This window comes from Vigna angularis, chromosome 2, assembly GCF_016808095.1.
Source record: "Vigna angularis cultivar LongXiaoDou No.4 chromosome 2, ASM1680809v1, whole genome shotgun sequence".
Taxonomy (NCBI): domain Eukaryota; kingdom Viridiplantae; phylum Streptophyta; class Magnoliopsida; order Fabales; family Fabaceae; genus Vigna; species Vigna angularis.
Window position 1 is genome coordinate 21,941,670 of NC_068971.1, and position 19,652 is coordinate 21,961,321.

Sequence of the window (19,652 nt, forward strand, 5' to 3'; positions counted from 1 at the left end):
TTTCTGAAAGTTAGTAACTTTTGATGGTGGATATGATTCATAGTAATTATAATTTGAAGAGAAAGTGGATGAAAATTGAGGTGATTTGGTTTAATAGGAAGCCAATAATTTAGTTTATTTGTAGTGTGATGTCCCAATTATTTTAAGTGTATTTTTTAAAATATAAAACAATTTAATTAAAAAAATAAATTGAAAAAGTGAAAAAAAATCGTTTCTTAAAATTATTATTAATTAAAATAATAACAAAAAAAAACCCAAATATTAAAATAAATTAATTAATAATTTTTTTAAAATATTTTCATAAATTTATTTTAAATGGCAGACGCCGTCTGTGGGAATCGAACCCACGACCACGTGGTTAAAAGCCACGCGCTCTACCAGCTGAGCTAAGACGGCCAACCGATGATAATCTTAGTTGTTTAGTGTATGGAAAGTAGTTTCCAGTGGTGAGTGTATTTTTGTCTTCAACCTCTCTAATTCGAACTGGCCAAACCTGGATCAGCAATGGCGGAAATCTCTGATTCTCCATCAACTTCAAAACCCGTAGAAGAAAACACGCAAACCCTTACGCCACAAATCGACTCCAAAACCACGCGAAACACAAAACCTGGAGTCAAACGCCTCATTATATGTGTCTCAGTGCTCTTCTCATTCATTCTAGGTCCTTTCCTCCCTCTCTTTTCATCTTCAAATATTTTATTATTTATTTATTAATTAATTACTATTTTCTTGTTGCAGGTTTTCCTCTTCTGTGGAAATCCATCGAAATCTACCGCGCGCCCCTCCCTTTCGATCGAATCGACTCCTTCTCGTCGCAAGTGGAATCGAATCCCCTGTCATTCCCATGCAGCTTTCAAGCCGTTTTCATCGGTTTCGATTTCAAGGCTTCGCACAGCGAGGTGGCAGCGGCGATCAAGAGGAAAATATCGGACCTAGGTCGCGGTGATTGCGGCGGTTGCGGAGGCAATTACTCCGTCGCGGTGGCCGTGGAAAGGGGTGATGTTAGTGCGTTTGATTTTGGTGCGAAGTTGCGGAGTGATGATGAGGATGCTGATGAATGGGTGAGGAGTGTAGTGAATCAGTATGGAGGAGGGCATGCTTATAGCGTTGTGGTGGTGAATGAAGGGGGGGAGGTTAGGAGTGTGGTGGGGAAGTATCGGCACGCGTGGATTGTGGGAAGGGTAGAGGAGGAGGAGGCCGTGTTGCGTGTGGCTGAGATCTTTGTTAAGGTTTTTGTTAATGGAGGGGACGAGGAGGGTCTGGTTCGCAGTGAATTTATGCCTGTTGGTGCTGATGGGAGGATTGTTCTGTCTTTCAGTTTGCTCAATGCAGACCCTCGAGATTGGATATATGATTGGTATGGATTATGAAGTGGAATTTTAATCAGATTAGTATCAATTGGTAAATGGAATGATTGAGGTTTTGTTTCTGTTTTATAAATAGTTGATATGTGATTTGATTCTTTTTATGAATAAGGTGCAGCTTCTACTGCATTGTTGCTTGGAAGTTTTCATTTATATAAATTAGTTTTAGAGAGATGAGATTATTTTCCAGTTTATGGCTTAGTAAGAAAACTTGTGATCATGCTGACACTTTTGGAGATCAGTTCTATATATTTTCATTTTCATGAACCAATAATACCACCCTATTGTAATTATAAGATATATACTTATGAAAGTTGAGGCAGATACAGAATGCACCTGCTTCAACTAAGTTGGTGATTTTGTGATTGGGTAAAGACAAAGATTAACCATGCTGATGTTAAATATTCACTGAACCTGTTATATAATGTAGGTTACATTTTTTATTGTCAGGTCCGGATTATTTGCTTATGAACTTTTGAATAGTACCATTTTGAAGTTTTTGTGATTATCATATTGTAGGAATTTTCGTGAAATTGATAAGACTTTGTTACAACCCGTGATTGAGGCTTTACAACCCATAGCAAACATCAGTGTTGAAAGCCAGGTGAAGTCTCGTGTAAATGTAACAATTATTGCAAGAGTCATTGGATCCCATAGATTAAGTGATTTATTGTTCCTCCTGTTTTGCAGGTTTTATACCATACCCCAAAGTCTTCATTTTCTTACTGGGATGATAAGCATGGCAGCCACATATTTACAGCCAAGGATCTTCCTTTCTTTGTATGTTCTATCTATGGCTTTGAATTATGATTTATAATATTTAGCTTATTTTGACATCAATTACCATGTTTTGAATTCTAACTTGTAACTCAAAATTATTAGCATAACGATGTAATGTAACTTCCCACCTATGCACATACCATATTAGCATGATGTCCAGCTTATAAAATGACGGTATTTTGGTCACTCAGGTTTTTCTTATCTTTTTATGTTTGAGTTTTTAGATTTGGTTCTAGTTATATACTTTTTTTTTATGGAAACCTGCCACACTGTTCTTTTTTATTTCCTCTTAGTAGTTTTTTCAATGTTCCACATATCTGGTGGGATACTATAATAGTATATTTATGACATGAATGGTTCTATCTGAAACAGGTTAATTCAAATGAGTGGCACTTAGATACTTCTGTTGCAGCAGGAGGAAGGTCAAAAGTATTGCAACTTGTGGTGTATATCACTTGATCCTAAATTTATTTACTTTTTGTTTGACACAAACGTGAACCTAGAATTTGTTTCATTCAATTTACGGTATATCGTCTTTAGTACTAGGTGCAATGGTGGGGAGGAATGAAATTACTTCTCAAGTGTCTGATTCCAGCTTGTTTATTACGTTATGCTGTAAGACGGCTTACATTTTAAACTTTCTTTATGTTAGGTATATACCATCTGCAAAGGAGTGTCCTCTTCAACTGAAGCTTCCAAATGGAGATATCTCTAAAACTAATGGCTTTATATCTCCGGTTATTTATCTTACCTTGAAAAATTTCCTAATAATCTTATAAAATTACGAAGTCTGTTAACATTATGAAGCATCTATTCTGGAATGTTGCAGATGTGGGGAGGTGTTGTTGTCTGGAATCCCCAAAGCTGTATAAAAGATTTAGAAAGTAATGATCCAGTTAGAAATACAATTTCTCACCAGGTTTGTCTTATATTCATTAGTTGGCTATGTTGTTGACAATAATTTCTTCTCATTGTTACTTTTATACACAAGTATTTTGTAACAGGATCTCCAGATGCTTTTTGAAGTTCTAATGGGGCAGCTGCGGCAACTCCTTGGTCTGAAGTCTGATAACCTTTATGTTGGTGAGTCAGGCACATCCATTCTTCTTGGCAGTGAAAGGGGTTTCACAGAATGGTGAGAGTAATAGTCCTTGTTCTACCCTTCTAAAATTGCTAACGGCATGTTTTATGTAGTTATTTTCTTCTGTTCAAAAAGAAAGAACCAAAAATATGTTGGTTGAAACTGTGTTTCAAATACACAGCATAGTCTGTTTATATAGAATAATTACAATGAATCCAATTAAATGGAGGACATTTTATTCCTATAATCCCTATATAAACATAACTGTACAAATAATAATAATAATAATAATATCAATGATAATAATAATAGTAGTAGTAATATAGAGAGAATATGAAACTGATCCTATTCTGATTCTCTGCAGTCCGTCTCAAACTGGAGAAAATAAATCACTCACCCATATGTCCTTTTTGGTTGGTTGTGTTACTCTACTTTCATTATTCCAAAATGATGGCTTAATGTGGTCAATTGTGCGATTGGCTAGATCAATGATTTATTTTCCTTCTTGATTTTGACTTGAAATACTTGTGAGACTTCTCTTTGTCTCGTCAAATTTACAGTTTAAAAAAAATCAGATCGAGCTCTACACATCATTCATATGATATATTTTAAGCTGTGTTTGATGTGTCTCTGAATTATATTATTCAATGCATTTTACTTATCGTGATTAAAAAATTGGCTTAATGATCTAGTATATGAATCATGATCTGATAACCTTGTATTGTCCATTAAATAGAATAACCCTAGACTAGACTACATGGTATTGGTTGATGGTGGTAGAAGGGAAAATTTGTTAAATTTATGTTGTATGCACGTGGCTAAGAGGCGTAGGCTATTTATATAATTTATTTTCTGGTGTAAGGAACAAATCACCATGAATTTGTTTTTGTGGGGAATTTTGTGTAGGGAGTTGGATGTTTTGTCTCGGAAGCATATATGCTTTAATCTTCTTTCATGTACTACAACACTTGGATCGCTTTCTAGATTGGTATGTTTGTGAATTAAGTTTCTTCATCTGTCTGTTTTGGCTGGCTATTGTCTATTTAAATATTGTCGAACTTTCATTTCCTGCAGGTACAGTCATTGCCAAGGATGATTATCATGGATGAGATTGGAAAACAGGTGATTTTTTGGTCTACATGCTTGACCATTGCTTGTTAGACTTATGTTCAGATTCATACATATAAGGATTAGTGGCTTAAAAAAGAACCTCAAGGAAAGAGAAAAAGGAAAACATGATAGAGTTTACTTGTAGGATTTTAGGTTATAGATAGATGCAACACAAAAGAACTTATGTTAAGAAAATAGCATAAATTATTCTAACACTCCTGCTCAAGTTGAAACATACAGATTGTATGTTCCAAGCTTGGAACATAAATTGAATGTGTGGTCCTCCCAAGGATTTTGTCAAAATGTGTGCAAATTTAGCATTAGAGCCAACAAACTCAGTGCAAATTTCCTTGGAGAACAACTTTTCTCTAACAAAATGATTGTCAATGTCTATGTATTTGTCCTCTCATGAAACATAGGGTTAGAAACAATGTGAAGTGCTGCATGATTGTCACATTACATCTTCATTTGTTGGATTTCGTAAGACCTTAGTTGTTGTATAAACTTTTTGATCTACACGAGTTTATGAATGAGTTATGCCATTGTCCTATATTTAGCTTCATCACTTGATCTAGCAACTACGTTTTATCTTTTACTTTTCCAAGAATAATATTCCCTCAAATGAAAAACTAGATCCAGTTGTGGAATGTCTATCTACAAGAGATCTTGCCCAATCAGCATCTGATAGGAGGCTAAAGGTGTATGTGAGAAGAAACAGACGGGAGAAGTAGTTAGTTAGTTAGTGGGTCAGTAGCCTAACTGTTTTATCAGTTAGGAAGGGAGATGTATCTGTTAGGAGGTCAAACTTGTATAAATAGCTAGAGAGGAGAAGGATAGTTACTTCTTGTTAATTCTTGTATCTGAATCAGACTTGTAGTCTGCTTGGGGGGAGATTAGGCTCCCACGTTCCTATATTCTTGTATTCTTTCTTGTTTCTCTATAAATCAGAGGAGGTTATTCAGTATTCTGGTGGATTCTGTGAGTTAAAGTGTGGGAAGCTTATAGGTTTCATTACTCGAGACCTATCATTTGGTCCGACCTGCCGGATCCAAACGAATTGGAGAAAACGCGAAGATGGAGAATGCGACGGAGGCAAGGCTTGAAGCCATTGAGATTACGATGGAGGGGATGAAGGCTGAATCGGCGGCGGTACGAAGGGACCTTCAACAAATAATGAAGATTTTGGGAACGCAAGGCCATCACGGTCCTCAGACGGAAGGGAGTTCAGAAGATAGCTCCGTCAACGATAATCAGCATAGGGGACCTAGAGTGATTGGAGTGGGCGAAAATGGTGGAAAAGGGGGAGAACAGAAACCGTGGAGGAAGAGGGTAGAGTTACCGACCTTTGAAGGAGAGGAGCCACTCAGTTGGCTCAATCGGGCAGAAAGATTCTTTGACATACAGAAAGTAACGGACGACGAAGAAAAGGTGGAACTCGCATATGTGAGCATGGAGGGGAGTGCGGCGTACTGGTTTACGTTTTGGAAAGAGAAGGCCCGAAATCGATCGTGGGATGGCCTGAAGACGGCCATGATTAATCGCTTTGGAAAGGGATTCAGAGGCACGGTGTTCGAGCGATTGGCCACTCTACGGCAAGAAGGCACGGTGGAAGAATTTGTTCGGAGTTTCAAAACGTTGATGGGGCAGACGAAAGGGGTACCGGAGGAACAGGTGTTAGGGTATTTCTTGGCTGGGTTACGGGAAGACGTGAAGGGACAGGTGCGAATTCAGAATCCTTCTGAATTAATGGAAGCGATGAGGATAGCAAGGGATGTGGAAGACGCGGCGCTGCGAGTTCAAGGATGGCAAGCAAGTGGGTTTAAGACGAACCCATACGTTATGCGACCCATCGGAAATGTGACGCGAACGGAGCCGGTGAGAACTGCGACGACCCAAGTGGTGAAAACGGAGGGTGGAGGAGTCGCGAGAAGAGAGGGAGTGGCGTCGAACATGGTGACGAGAGGGAGCGTTGCGACGGCCGGTGACGGTCGAACCAGGGCGGTCCGTAACTTGCCCTATCCTGAGTTCCTTAAGAGGCGAGAAGAGGGTAGGTGTTATCGATGTGGAGGGCCCTTTGCCCCCGGCCACCGGTGCACAGAGAAGAGCCTCAGAGTGTTGTTACTGGCGGAGGACGAAGACGAAGGAGAGACGGAGGTGATTGACGATACAGGGGAGAAGACGATGGAGTTATCGGCGTTTTCTGCTGAGGGGTGGACCGGTCCGAGAACTTTGAAGCTGATGGGAACGTTAGGTGAACGGAGGGTGGTAGTGTTGATCGACAGTGGCGCCAGTCACAATTACATCAGTCAGAAGGTGATGGAGGAATTGGGATTGACTGTGACGGACACTCCGGCATACTGCGTAAGCTTGGGTGATGGCCATCGGAGGGAGGCGCGTGGTCGGTGTGACAAGGTAACAGTGCAGTTGGAGGAAGTCGACGTGGAAGAAGATTTTTACGTCTTTGATTTAGGAGGGGTGGATATAATTTTGGGAGTTGCATGGCTGGCCACATTAGGAGAAGTGAGTAGTAACTGGGGTAATATGACTATGATTTACAAGGTGGGGGATAGGAAGATATGCATTAAGGGTGACCCATCCCTATCGAGACAGCTGGTAAAGGCTGAGTCACTGTTAAAAGTGGTGGATGCAGAAGCGGGGGCCATGGTGTGGAGTTTAAGTAGAGTGGAGGCAGATGATAGTAGTGAGTGGGGGACAGATTTGACCGTGGGACAGAGGGCAGAGTTAGTGACTCTGCTGCAGACCCACTCACACTTATTTCGAGGTTTGCATGGCTTACCTCCGACACGTGTCCAGCAGCACCGTATCCAGCTCAAGGAGGGCCATAACTCTATAAATGTAAGGCCTTACAGGTATCCTCACCTCCTCAAAAGTGAAATTGAAAAGCAAGTTGAAGAAATGTTGAGAGCTGGAATCATCCGTCCCAGCACAAGTCCATTTTCGAGCCCAGTTATATTAGTGAAAAAAAAAAGATGGAAGTTGGCGTTTTTGTGTGGATTATAGGGCGTTAAACAAGGCGACCATACCGGATAAATTCCCCATACCGGTGATAGAGGAATTATTGGATGAACTCACGGGTGCCAGGTACTTTTCTAAGATTGATCTCAAGTCCGGGTATCATCAGATATGTATGGAGGAAGAAGACGTGGCTAAAACTGCATTTCGCACCCACCAAGGACCTTATGAGTTTCTCGTGATGAGCGAATAAAAAGAGAAGGGAAGTTGATATAAAAGTGGGAGATTGGGTCTATCTGAAAATCAGGCCACACCGACAGCTTTCAATGCCAACCAGGTTGCATCCCAAACTTTCTGCACGGTATTTTGGGCCGTTCAAGGTACTGCAGCAGGTGGGAAATGTAGCGTTTAGATTGGAATTACCTGAGTCAGCAAAGATACATTCGGTGTTTCACGCATCACAATTAAAGAAGGCAGTGGGGGATCGAAAAGTAGAAAAGGATCTGCCCGAGGAGTTGCAAGCAGAGGGACCTGCTTTTTGGCCAGCAAAAATTCTGCAACAGAGGCAGATACAGCAGGATGGGGAGTCAATTCAGCAAGTATTAATAGAATGGCAGACTGGAGGTGAAGAAGGAGCAACTTGGGAAGATCTAGCCACAATCAAAGATCAGTTTCCAGACTTCAACCTTGAGGGCAAGGTTGAAAGTGGGGGGGGAGTAATGATAGGAGGCTAAAGGTGTATGTGAGAAGAAACAGACGGGAGAAGTAGTTAGTGGGTCAGTAGCCTAACTGTTTTATCAGTTAGGAAGGGAGATGTATCTGTTAGGAGGTCAAACTTGTATAAATAGCTAGAGAGGAGAAGGATAGTTACTTCTTGTTAATTCTTGTATCTGAATCAGACTTGTAGTCTGCTTGGGGGGAGATTAGGCTCCCACGTTCCTATATTCTTGTATTCTTTCTTGTTTCTCTATAAATCAGAGGAGGTTATTCAGTATTCTGGTGGATTCTGTGTGAGTTAAAGTGTGGGAAGCTTATAGGTTTCATTACTCGAGACCTATCAGCATCACAAAACCTAGATATTTGGGTACTTTTTTTTATCTTCATATAGCTAACCCTATCCTGGAGTCTTTTTGAGGTATCAAAGAAGATCAATGCAAGGAGTGTGCACAAAATGATTAATGCCATTGATTGCAAAAGATAGGTTAGACCTAGTAATAGTGAGAAGTTACAATGTTGGTGGAGGATGTTAACTCATTGGGATATACCCATAGTGGGATCAACTCGCTCTCATACTAACTTGAAGGAGTATGTAAGAAAAATAACTTGATAGATGTTAGATATCTCTCTTTGATTCTGATTCATATGTTTATAAGGATCAATGACTTTCAACATAAACTTAAGGAAAGAGAAAAAGGAAAATATGATAGAGTTTTTCCCTAGGATTCTAGGTTGTAGATAGATACATGCAGAACAAAACACTTAGAAAATAATATAAATTATAACAGTACTATTTATGATGTCATTCATATGCTAATACCTGATAGGGCGATGAAGTGTTGCCTTTGATTTTCAGAAAGTGACACTTGATTTTCAGCTGCACTAATAAATTTGTTGTATATTAACTTTGACCAATGAATTGGTATATAAATGTTGACCTCATCTTTGATTTCCAAATTATACTGTTTCTCAATATTTTATGGTCTTCGAGCAGGTGAAGTTTTCTCTTGAGGCAGCAAAATTTGCTCAAAGTAATGCATCTATTGGAATATATGATGCTTCAGCTGGTATGCTTTTCATAGACTTTATGGTGAATTCAAATGCTTGTTACCGACTTTGATGAAGGTTTATTGCCTGATTTCTGCTACTAAAATATGGTTAATCTCTTTTTGCTTATCAGTTTCATCAAGGCAATCAAGATCTCTGGCCGAGGATGCCTTTTTTCATCCTTCAATTATGTCCATAAGCTATTATTCGTTTGAGCATTGTTTTGCCATCTATTCGGTTTGTCCTTGAACTCTTCTCTCTGCCCTATAGTCCGGCTTCTGTGAATTAATTTAACTTGACCTGTGGATGATTGTTTTATATTGGTGGTCATCTTTACCTTGTGGCATGCATCATTAGGAAATTTAGGTTATGGATGTGAAATGATTCTTGTTTAATTTGTCAATTTTATTTTTTTTCACAAAGGCTGAAATGAATATTAAGATTTTGGAAGAACTGTGGTGCCCATAAAAAGATGTCATTTTCAGAAGCTTGAGTTGAATCTTTTGTTTAGCCTTTGTTCTCTAAGAAAGTTTAAATTCTTGGCTTGTTTGCCGACCTCATAATGTCTGTTGGTACTGCCTCTGCTGCTGAGAAACGACATCAATTAGTTGTGACAAATTTAAGCAGCAATTGACTAATTTCCTTCTGATTTTTGCAGCCATTTTTTCTGCCAGTTATTATGCATGTCCTCCTAGGTGCTTTACGAGAATGGAAGAGGTACAAGCAAGAAAGTAGAAAATACTTAGCAGCGAAGGCCAAAGAAAAAGTTTCATAATCCTCTTGACCAGAGATTAACACGATGAAGGAGGTTTCCTGGTAGTTGGGGCCTAGCATTTGGTAAAGCACCTCAGCAAAGCCTCCTTCCTCTCTTCTCAAGATCTGCTGAATGTGTGAATTTTGCTGAAAATGACAATATTAACATGACACTTACGGGACATTTCACATTATTGGAGCAAGGTAATGTTGGCACGGCGGCTTTTGGTTGTACCATAGTTGAGTAGATTGAGGGGGGGAAAAGCATTTTACTAAAAAAATCATACTTTAGCTATTGAAAAGTCTCATTACTAATCTGTGAAATCTATCAAATCTTGTATCTTTAATCTACTGTGCACTTCATATTGTGAATGAAAAACGACACGTTTGACTAGATTTTATTGAATTGTGCTTATTACTTTATGTGATTTCTTAATGGAATATTTGATATTTGTATCCGTTGTAAAATTACTTTTCCCATCTCTCCTTCCTTACTGAACCAGTAGAACTTTGTTAGTGGAGCAAAAAATATGGAGATATACGAGGGAATTTTATTATCTGTATTGTCTTTTTAGGGAATTGCATATATTCTAGAACACATTGATAAATCAAAAGTAGATTCCTTTTATGTCAATTTTGTTGCAAAATTGAGTATCTATATTTGCATTTAAAGACCACGGTTCCTCCATTAAAGCAATCAAATGAAGCAGAGAGATACTCTGTTGATAGGGAGTCATTTTACTTGTGCAAATGATAAAACTCTAATAATTTGCATAAACTTCAAATAAACAGAATAATGCCCAGAGTTTACAATTACAATGAACACTAAAGACAGAACACACATCTAATTATAATGAATTTTGAACAACTATAAGTTGGAAATCTCATATCAAAAATTGAGTTAAGAAAAGATATTGAGTTAAATTTGAAGTTATTTCTTATCCGAATGAATCTAACACAATACTTACATTAATGCGCATTTTGGTTGTTAGAACTTGAGGAATGAATAACACAATACTTACATTAATGTGCATTTTGGTTGCTTAGAACTTGAGGAATGAAGGAAATGGAAACAATATTATTTGTTTGGGTGAATAAAAAGCAAGGTAAGACCTAATAGTTTTCTTTATTACTTTAATTTGTTTTATATATTTTTCTTTGTTTAACTGTTTTCTATCTAACATTTTTTTAATTTCATTTTAGTTCTCCCTTATTTTTATTTATCTTTTTTATTTCCACTAGAGATGACTGAATTAAGGCAAGAGTGTGCAGATAATACTATCAACCGGTGCATTTTATTTAAAACAGAGTTGCAGATCTTCTATATCCCATTCTTGTTAGGATTAACACTTCCTACAATAATTTGATACGTCATTAAAATATGGTAACATAGATTTAATTGCCTAAAATAATATTGTTTCCATTTCCTTCAATAATATTAAGAGGGGTGACTAAAAGCTGGTTGTGAGTTAGACATTGCAACTTGAATATGATTAACATTTCCAGAATTGGGGAAAGGATATAGTTGGCTTCTGTATTTTGTAATTCTAACTTAGTCTTTGTAATATGTGCTTTAAAATAGACAACATTTGATAAGTGTTGATGCGCAAAATGTTTGTCTCTGTAATTATAATTACAATAATTTTGTACTTTCAAAAGAAAATGTCATTATTCTAGCAATACAGCGAAATTCAATTGAATTCTCATACTGGATTGAGAAATCTGCAGATGATATAATGCTTGTATAACATCAGTCATACTAAAATTTAATATACCAAGTAAATAATATCATTTAAGACAATTTACTATCTATGCCCAAAAAAGTCTGTAATGCGAATTTTATAGTACTTCTCCACTATGTGATGTTGATGTTTTGGAACAATTTTACTTGCATTTAAAATTAAGTAGCATGGATAATATGGACACCTGATACAACATAGATATGTATACTTTGATACCTATTATTTCAATAATGTAACATAATTTATAAACATAGTTAGTCAAATATAACAATCTAATTATATTTTCATTGATATAAAACCGAAACTAATTCATTTATCTAACATTTAAAAAATAAAAGGAGAATATATTTCATTTAAAATATTTCATATTCTTTTTAATCGTGATTATTGAAAAAGATACTTTAGTTGAGATTCATTTAAAATTAAAATTTTACAAAATTTCACATTATACGAAAGATATAATAGAAGATATAAAAACATTTTCAATAATACATATATAATCTAAATATTCATGGTCATATATGATTTGTTACTTATTTCTATAATTATAATAGAAACTTATATAATAAATTTATGAATTTTTAGAAAATAATTATATTTGTTTTTATTAATAATGTGTTGGACTCATCTAAAAAATGATACTTTACTGGTATAAATGTCATCGTTGTTCTATATGTATAAAATACAGGGACACATAATCTAAGAGGCATATCCAAGATTCATATATCCAAATCTTCATTTGGGTGTAACAGGTGATGGCCTAACAACTGATATTCCAAGTGTTTGTTGGAGGAATTTAAGGTCTAACAACTCTAAGTAATACAAAAATTAATGTCAGTTATGGTATATTAGAATAAAGGTTTAATACTTTTTTTGTCCCGATTTTGGTTGGGAATGTTTAAAATGGTTCTAATTTTTTTTTCTGTTCAATGTTATCATAAAGAATGTAATTTATGTTCAATTTAGTCTTTTTTCAGACGGCGTTTAAATCGTTAACAGCGCACTGTCCAACTGTGCAATAAATGACACATCATCCTTGACACGTCATCATCATGTCTTACCTCCAGAAGCCCTAATTTCCCCTACACAGAAACCCTAGCCACCACCTAACCCTAACCGTCGGCGTCACGGTTACGGCCAACCACCATCTTCGCACCTCCATCATCTTCTCCACCACCTAAGCCCAATTTTTGAAAATGTATTTCTGATTAAGGTCTCAGCTCGCCAGACCACCATCTTCACACATCATCTTCCTCGTGCTTCCAAAACCTTAGGCCGCCACCACCGCTGCGCAGCAAAGCCCATTTCAGGCCGTCGTTGCCGTAAGAATCGTTCCACTCAATGCAAGAACCTGCAACCACCACATCTCCATCCGCGACGCCATCAAACCTGTAGCAAATCACGAGTCTTCCTCCTCTAGCACCAACCTAAATCGCGAGTTTCGTACAACATTCATAGCCAACAGCGGAATCTCCATGACCACTGCTACTACTACCACTCTCCCTTCTTTAATGCTCGCCGCGGCACACACCTCCATCATCCTCGCCAACCCCAAACCTGCAAACCACAAGAACCAGAAATCTGCAGGACCACGAGCTTAAATCGCAAATCCCTCTGGTGAGTCGATCAGCTCCGTGCTTCCACCGTTCGGTAGCCTCACCCCTTCAGCCCTTCGGTTCCCTTCTTCTTCTCCCTCACTGCTCGGCCTCTTCCTTCCTTCCACCTCACTATGCCTGAAGGAAATCCACGTGGGCAGTTAAATGCCATCTCATTTGGATTTTGCACAGCTGGACAGTGCGTCATTAACGATTTAAAAGTCGTCTGCAAAAAGGACTAAATTGAACATAAATTACATTCTTTAGGACAACATTGAATAGAAAAAAAAATTAGGACCATTTCGAATAAAGCTGACAAAAATTGGGACCAAAATTGGTATTAAACCTAGAATAAATGTTACACCAATTCAAATTACATTATATATAAAACCTTTAAAGTGTTGTAGAGGTTTACTTTATTTTTTTCTTTTAAAAACAAGTAATTATGACACATCAACCTTCATTCAACAAGTTACCATCAAGTACAATATGACAAAAGTTAACCTTCAAAGAGAGAAATTTTGGAGCTTGGAACAAAAAATGTCATTCTAGCACAAAATAAACTCATTTCTCAACAGATGGAAGAGTCGAAAAAGAAAATGAAAAATTGAAGCTTGAGCCATGACCTTATGGCTTAACGCACCAAGTGTTGAGATATGATTTTTGCTTTGGAGAACACCAAAATGACCATTATTCTACATCAGAAACTAAAAAAAGGGAGGAAGTAAACTACATGGACAACAATAGGAGACTAAACAATTACTCAAACAACTGAAGATCAAATCAAAATCAAATTCTAGTTAGAGACATGAAGGAGGATCATCAAATACCAATATGCATAAATGCTTTACCAAGGACAACACAATCAACTGCAACACAAAGTCTCTAAGATTGAAGATGTTATGAATCAATCCATACAAGTGTCAACTTTCAATCAAAAGAGCACAAAAACATTTCTTAAAAATTTGGAAGTGCAGATTGGCCAAATTGCACAACAATTGGCAAATCAACAACAAAGAAAAATCTCAGTAAATACAAAAATCAATCCTAAGAATCAACATAGAGTTATCACTACTAGACAAAGCACAATGATAGGTAAAGAGGTTGAAGACAATTTGAGAAATGAGGAAGGTAAGATAAATGAGATAGAAAAACAAAAAAGAAGAAGGAGATACAATAAAGGCTTATTGTGGAGATTGGAGGCATTGGTTATTGTACCGTATGATTGCCTAGTCAGCCACAACCTAGATGATTAACTATAGCTTGAATGGTCAACCCACATCTTAAAGAGCAAACTAGTGAGTCCGATCTTCCACCAAACAGATCGATCGACCATACACTAGCTCGGATGGTCAACCCACAGCTTGGTGAGCAAACCAGCGATCCTAACTGAACGCCAAACTAGTTGACCATACACCAGTTCAGATAGTCAACCCATAGCTCGAAGCATAAGCCACCAAGCTCGGTTAACCACCAAATAGGTCGGTCATTCATGTACGAGCCCGGAGAGTCAAGAACTAGCTCGATGAACAGGCCACTGAACTCGACCAACCACTAACAGGCCAACTGGCCATGCACCACTCAAATAAGTCAACCATAAGCTCAGAAAGTAGGCCACCAAGCTCAAATGATCACCGAACAGGCTGTCTGGACTTGAATTGGACCGAACGAGATGAAAATACCATAAAAAGGTAGGTTACATGCATTAACTGTTGCATTAATTGTTGTCTGTCACTGAATTGACTTTAGCATCAAAGTACCTTCTATAGTACAATCAGACCAATTTACCTTTTGTTGTACCATCTGACCGATTTAAAGACTCGAAAGACCGCTTACTTGATCACAACTCAACTTCAGACAACACAACAGAACGCAAACAATTAACTTTAACCACACAATTGAAATAATTTGTTTTTACATTTTAATACATTAATACAATATTTCTAACTCCAATTGATTAATTAACAAACTTCAAGTTCAAAACAAAGATCTACAAAATTTCATTAACAATTTTACTAACTTTCAATTATTCAATCACTTTTTCCTTCAAACCTCATCATCAATACATAATTTGATATTCAATAGTTTACTTCTAAATTAACTACCTCTAATTCAATATCATATCATCTCATACGTTAAAACAATTCAATGATATATACAAATTTAACACCATAATTAACAATAAAAGTTTTCATTTCAACCAACAATGAATATCTACTATGTGATTTTTGTTAGTGGTAATTGGATGGAATGCATGTTTTGTATGTTAATGGATGTTGGTCATGTGTGGAATCTGTTATATATATGTTTGTGATGTTGCAGTTGATGTGGTTGAATTGAATTGTACACAATTGGACTGTTATAGTGGAAAAGAAATGGCTTAAATGCTTACTTCGTCCCCATGTTAAGAGGTGAATTTCTGTTTAGTACCCGGTTTTAAAAATGAAGACATTGGGTCCCTATGTTATGAAAAGTATATGAATAAGGTCCACAAAGAAAGAACAAGTTCAACAAATCATCAAAGAAAAAGTTGAACAAGAGAGAAAAAAAGTTGGACAGTAGAGGAGAGAAAAGAAAAAGTACGGCCATATCAGTATCGACTTAACGCCGTTGCTGTCAACTTAATGGACATGACCTTATTCATACATTTTTCATAACATAGGGATCCAATGTCTTCATTTTTAAAACCGGGTACTAAACAGAAATTCACCTCTTAACATGAGGACGAAGTAAGCATTTAAGCCAAAAGAAATCTTTGTTAGTGGTTGTTTAGTGTAAGATGGAAGCTTAAGGTAGTGAAATAGGAAAAAAGGTTGTGGAACTGATTTTGTGAATTTGGGGTTGATTATGAACTGGTGTGGGTTTGTTTAATACTTCGTGATGTTAACGATTTGAGTTAGTAGAGTGTGGTGGTAATGAGGTAGAGTTCTACTTGTGTTAAAACTCAATTTTTAGGTAGTGAAAACTTGAGTTTGGAGTTCTGTATGCAAATGGTCAGTTTGGGAAGTCTTAGTAAGTCATTTGGGACTTGTTAGAGTCCCTAAGTTTCCTGGAATTGTGTCACAAATGGTAGCATTCAATTTGAGTCTCTAAGTTGAGTTTTTGGGTGAGATTTTGAGTCTACTTATTTAGATTGAGGTTAGAAGTGTTTAGCCAACATTAGTTAAGTATATTTAGGTATATAACACAATCTAGGAGGGTTAGAAGTTGGAAAAAATAATTGAAATTGGTAAATTTGGTGTAGTTTGCGTAATTCTACAGATTTGGTGCTGTAGATTATGCAGATTTGTTGAGCGAGTTGAGTCGCTCAACGAGTGGTTATGGAGGTTGTCTCACTGTTTGGTGTTTCCCACAGTTGAGGTTTTGGAGCACTGTGAGTTTTATTCGAATAGTGAATGGGTGCACTCAGCGAGTGTTTGGGGGGTTTGGACCACTGTTCGGACTTTCGCACAATGAGTTTGGTTGTTGAGCGAGAGATTGGTATGTTACCATTTGGATTTTATTCGCTCAGGGAGTTGACTCACCGAGCGAGTGGGTTGGAGTCTGGAGGAACTGCCTATAGATTCGCACAACGAGGTGGGTCGTTGTGCGAGAACACTCTCGAGTCGCTTAGCGAGGGTATGCGCTGAGCGACTGTTTCATGTCTTTGAGTACTCTTTCTTTTCTTGTTCTTGAATTGTTTGAAATATAAATTGAATTGTTGCGAATGAAGTATGATTATGTATGAGTTGTATGAGCAATAAAGTCATGAGTTAAGATTCAAAGTATGGTTTCAAAGTGGTGAAAGTAAGTTCCAAAGTGAATCCTCTTGGTGAGGTTCAAGTATGTTTAGAATGAATGCAGGAGCTCAGTCTTGGAGGTTATCTCGAAACTCCAATGGTCTTTCATTGTCACGTAAAGAGGATTGATCCATGTCGTGAGGAGCAACATGAGGTCTTAGTCTTGGAGGCTTCCACTATGCTCCAAGGCCCGGAACAAACTAATCTCGTGAGTGTGGTAGGGTGAAACCCATTGGCAATGATTTTGCAAAGTAGTAGAAGCCACCATGAGTGCACAACCCGCCATAGCTCGACAATCCTTCTAAGTCCGGACGGTCAAAGTTAGTGTAGTGTCATGCATCAAGTGTTTTTGTGATGGAATGTCTATGTATGATTGTATGATATGTAATTGATAAATAGTATGTTTGTTATTTTATTCCAACTAGCTTACCTTGTTGTTTGTGCTTGTATTTTGTATGTGTTGGTGTTCTTTCCTTTGCAATGATCATCCTGTGGGTGTGAGCAAAGGGAGATGACGTGTCCCTAGAGTAGGCTTTAGATGGTTGTGATGCGGCATCATAGTTTAGTTAGACTAGTATTGTATATAGTTTTGTATTAGTCAGGTTGTATATAAAGTGTAAATTTTATGGTTATTTTGGATGATTGTAAGTTTATACTTTATACTTTAGTTGGATAATTGTTCTTCGATATGTGTGATAACTCTTTTATATAGTTTCTTGCTATATTTTTGGGATGTTACATTTTGGTACAGAGCAGTTTTTTCCTTAGGAATCTTGTAGGTTATGAGTGTACTATGTTTGCGCTTGTGTGCTCATGATTATGTCTAGTGGGTATCCTTTTTCTTTAAGTTGGACGGGTGGATTTTCTCTCATGCAGAAGATTACACCTAGGCCTCCTCCTCCTCCCCCACCCATTAATCTTGATGCGCCAGACTTGATGCGGATGATGGAGTTTGTGCTTAATGCTATGCAACAACATACGTTGCATTGATTTAACAAAATACAGTGGCGTTGCAGCAGTTGGATGTTGCCAGTGTGTCAGCAGAGGCCTCTCATAAGCAGTATTTGGAGCTCATGAGTAGTGGCAGGGCTATAGCTGGACCTTCATCATCTTCTTCCGCTCAACCTCAAGAGTGGAGTCTTGAGAGTTTCTTGCAGCACCATCCAGTCAAGGTTAATGGCAAGGTAATCCCGGATGAAACAGATCAGTGGTTTAGGGATATGGAGCAGATTTATAATGCCAAGAGATGTTCAGACGAGAATAGATTGGCCTTCATAAAGTACTTATTATTTGGGGAAACCAGTCATTGGTGGAGTAGCATGAGGATGCTATTGGAAGGAAGTGGTGCTCCTATTACTTGGGAGTTGTTGAAGAAGAAGTTCTACACGGAATACTTTCCTGACAGTGTAAGGTTTGCTAAGGAGATTGAGTTTCTCCAGTTGGTTCAGGGGAGTATGTCAATTTCTGAGTATGCTGATCGATTCAAGCATCTAATTAGGTTCCACACTTTGACTATGGATGAGGAGTGATAGTGTAGAAAGTTTGAGAATGGGTTGAGAGGTGTTATCAAGCTGCTGGTCAAAGGTTTATGCATCAAAGAGTTCCCTACTTTGGTGGAGATGGAAAGAGTGATGGAGAAGACAAAGAAGGAAGTTTAGAGTCAGCCAGTGAGAGTTGGGGGATCATGTGGGTCCCGGGGTAGTTTCAGTTCTAGGAGGACTCCTTACTCTAGGCCTACTTCCTTTGGGTTTAAGGGTTCCTCCTCTCAGTCTTCAGTGCCGTCAGGGCAATCTAGCAAGTTGGGGAGTGTATGATGTTACATTTGTGGAGGGCCACATTTCTTGTCAATTTGCTCTCGGATGTCTGGATATAGGAGGTGCAATATTTGCCGAGCTGAGGGTCATTATGCCAGAGATTGTCCTATAATTAGGAGGACGGGTCATCAGTCACACCAGGCTGGGAGATATGTGCAGAGAGGCGGTTCCAGACCGCAAGCATCAGGCCGTGTGTACGCTTTATCGGGTTTTGAGGCAACTAGTTCAGGTAATCTCATCATTAGTAGTTGCTTGCTGTTTGGTAAACCTTGTGTGGTATTGTTTGATTCGGAGGCGACACATTCCTTTATATCAGAGGCATGTGTTGAGAAGTTGGGACTGTTTGTAGGAGAGCTATAGTTTAATGTGGTGGTGTCTACACCAGCATCTGGGTTGGTCAGGACATCCTTAGTGTGTGCTAGATGTCCTGTTAGTGTTGAGGGACGTCAGTTTAAGGTAAACCTCATTTGTTTACCTCTACAAGGGTTAGAGGTGATCCTAGGAATGTATTGGCTATCTTCCAATCACATTCTCATAGATTGCGGTGAGAAGAAGTTGGTGTTTTATGAGGAATATGAGGTAATGTTTTTGTCTTTTGGGTAGTTGAAGCAGGATATGAAGGAAGGAGCTTGTTGTTTCCTGGTGTTGTCTCATTTGAAAGTTGAGCAGAGTGGGCATAGTATATCACTCAGTTGTAATGAGGTGGAGTTCTACTTGTGTTAGAACTCAATTTGGAGGAAGTGAGGTAGTGAAAACTTGAGTTTGGAGTTCTGTATGCAAATGGTCAATTTGGGAAGTCTTGGTAAGTTGTTTGGGACTTGTTAGAGTCCCTAAATTGCTTGGAATTGTGTCACAAATGGTAGTATTCAGTTTGAGTCTCTAAGATGATTTTTTGTA

At 38.0% G+C, this 19,652-nt stretch overlaps 1 protein-coding gene and 1 non-coding gene across 2 annotated transcripts; one reads left to right on the forward strand and one right to left on the reverse strand.

Annotated features, from left to right (window-relative positions):
* Positions 1-323: 323 nt before the first annotated feature.
* Positions 324-396, reverse strand: TRNAK-UUU (transfer RNA lysine (anticodon UUU)). The gene has a single exon. It is a non-coding gene; the product is annotated as a tRNA-Lys (tRNA).
* Positions 391-10,226, forward strand: LOC108329022 (uncharacterized). The gene is made up of 13 exons (XM_017562996.2): positions 391-661; positions 739-1,357; positions 1,884-1,968; positions 2,055-2,144; positions 2,517-2,590; positions 2,797-2,881; positions 2,974-3,063; positions 3,149-3,279; positions 4,132-4,213; positions 4,300-4,347; positions 9,020-9,092; positions 9,206-9,309; positions 9,731-10,226. Exons 1-13 carry the CDS (start codon positions 505-507, stop codon positions 9,845-9,847), a joined length of 1,755 nt encoding a protein of 584 aa, XP_017418485.1. The 5' UTR covers positions 391-504; the 3' UTR covers positions 9,848-10,226.
* Positions 10,227-19,652: the final 9,426 nt, after the last annotated feature.

Excerpts from the sequence above, each read along its gene's own strand:
- LOC108329022 (XM_017562996.2), top strand. The coding sequence starts at position 505 with ATGGCGGAAATCTCTGATTCTCCATCAACTTCAAAACCCGTAGAAGAA. Across the intron at positions 2,591-2,796 it reads AAAGTATTGCAACTTGTGGT|GTATATACCATCTGCAAAGG; the intron begins GTATATCACTTG and ends TCTTTATGTTAG. Across the intron at positions 9,093-9,205 it reads AATATATGATGCTTCAGCTG|TTTCATCAAGGCAATCAAGA; the intron begins GTATGCTTTTCA and ends TTTGCTTATCAG.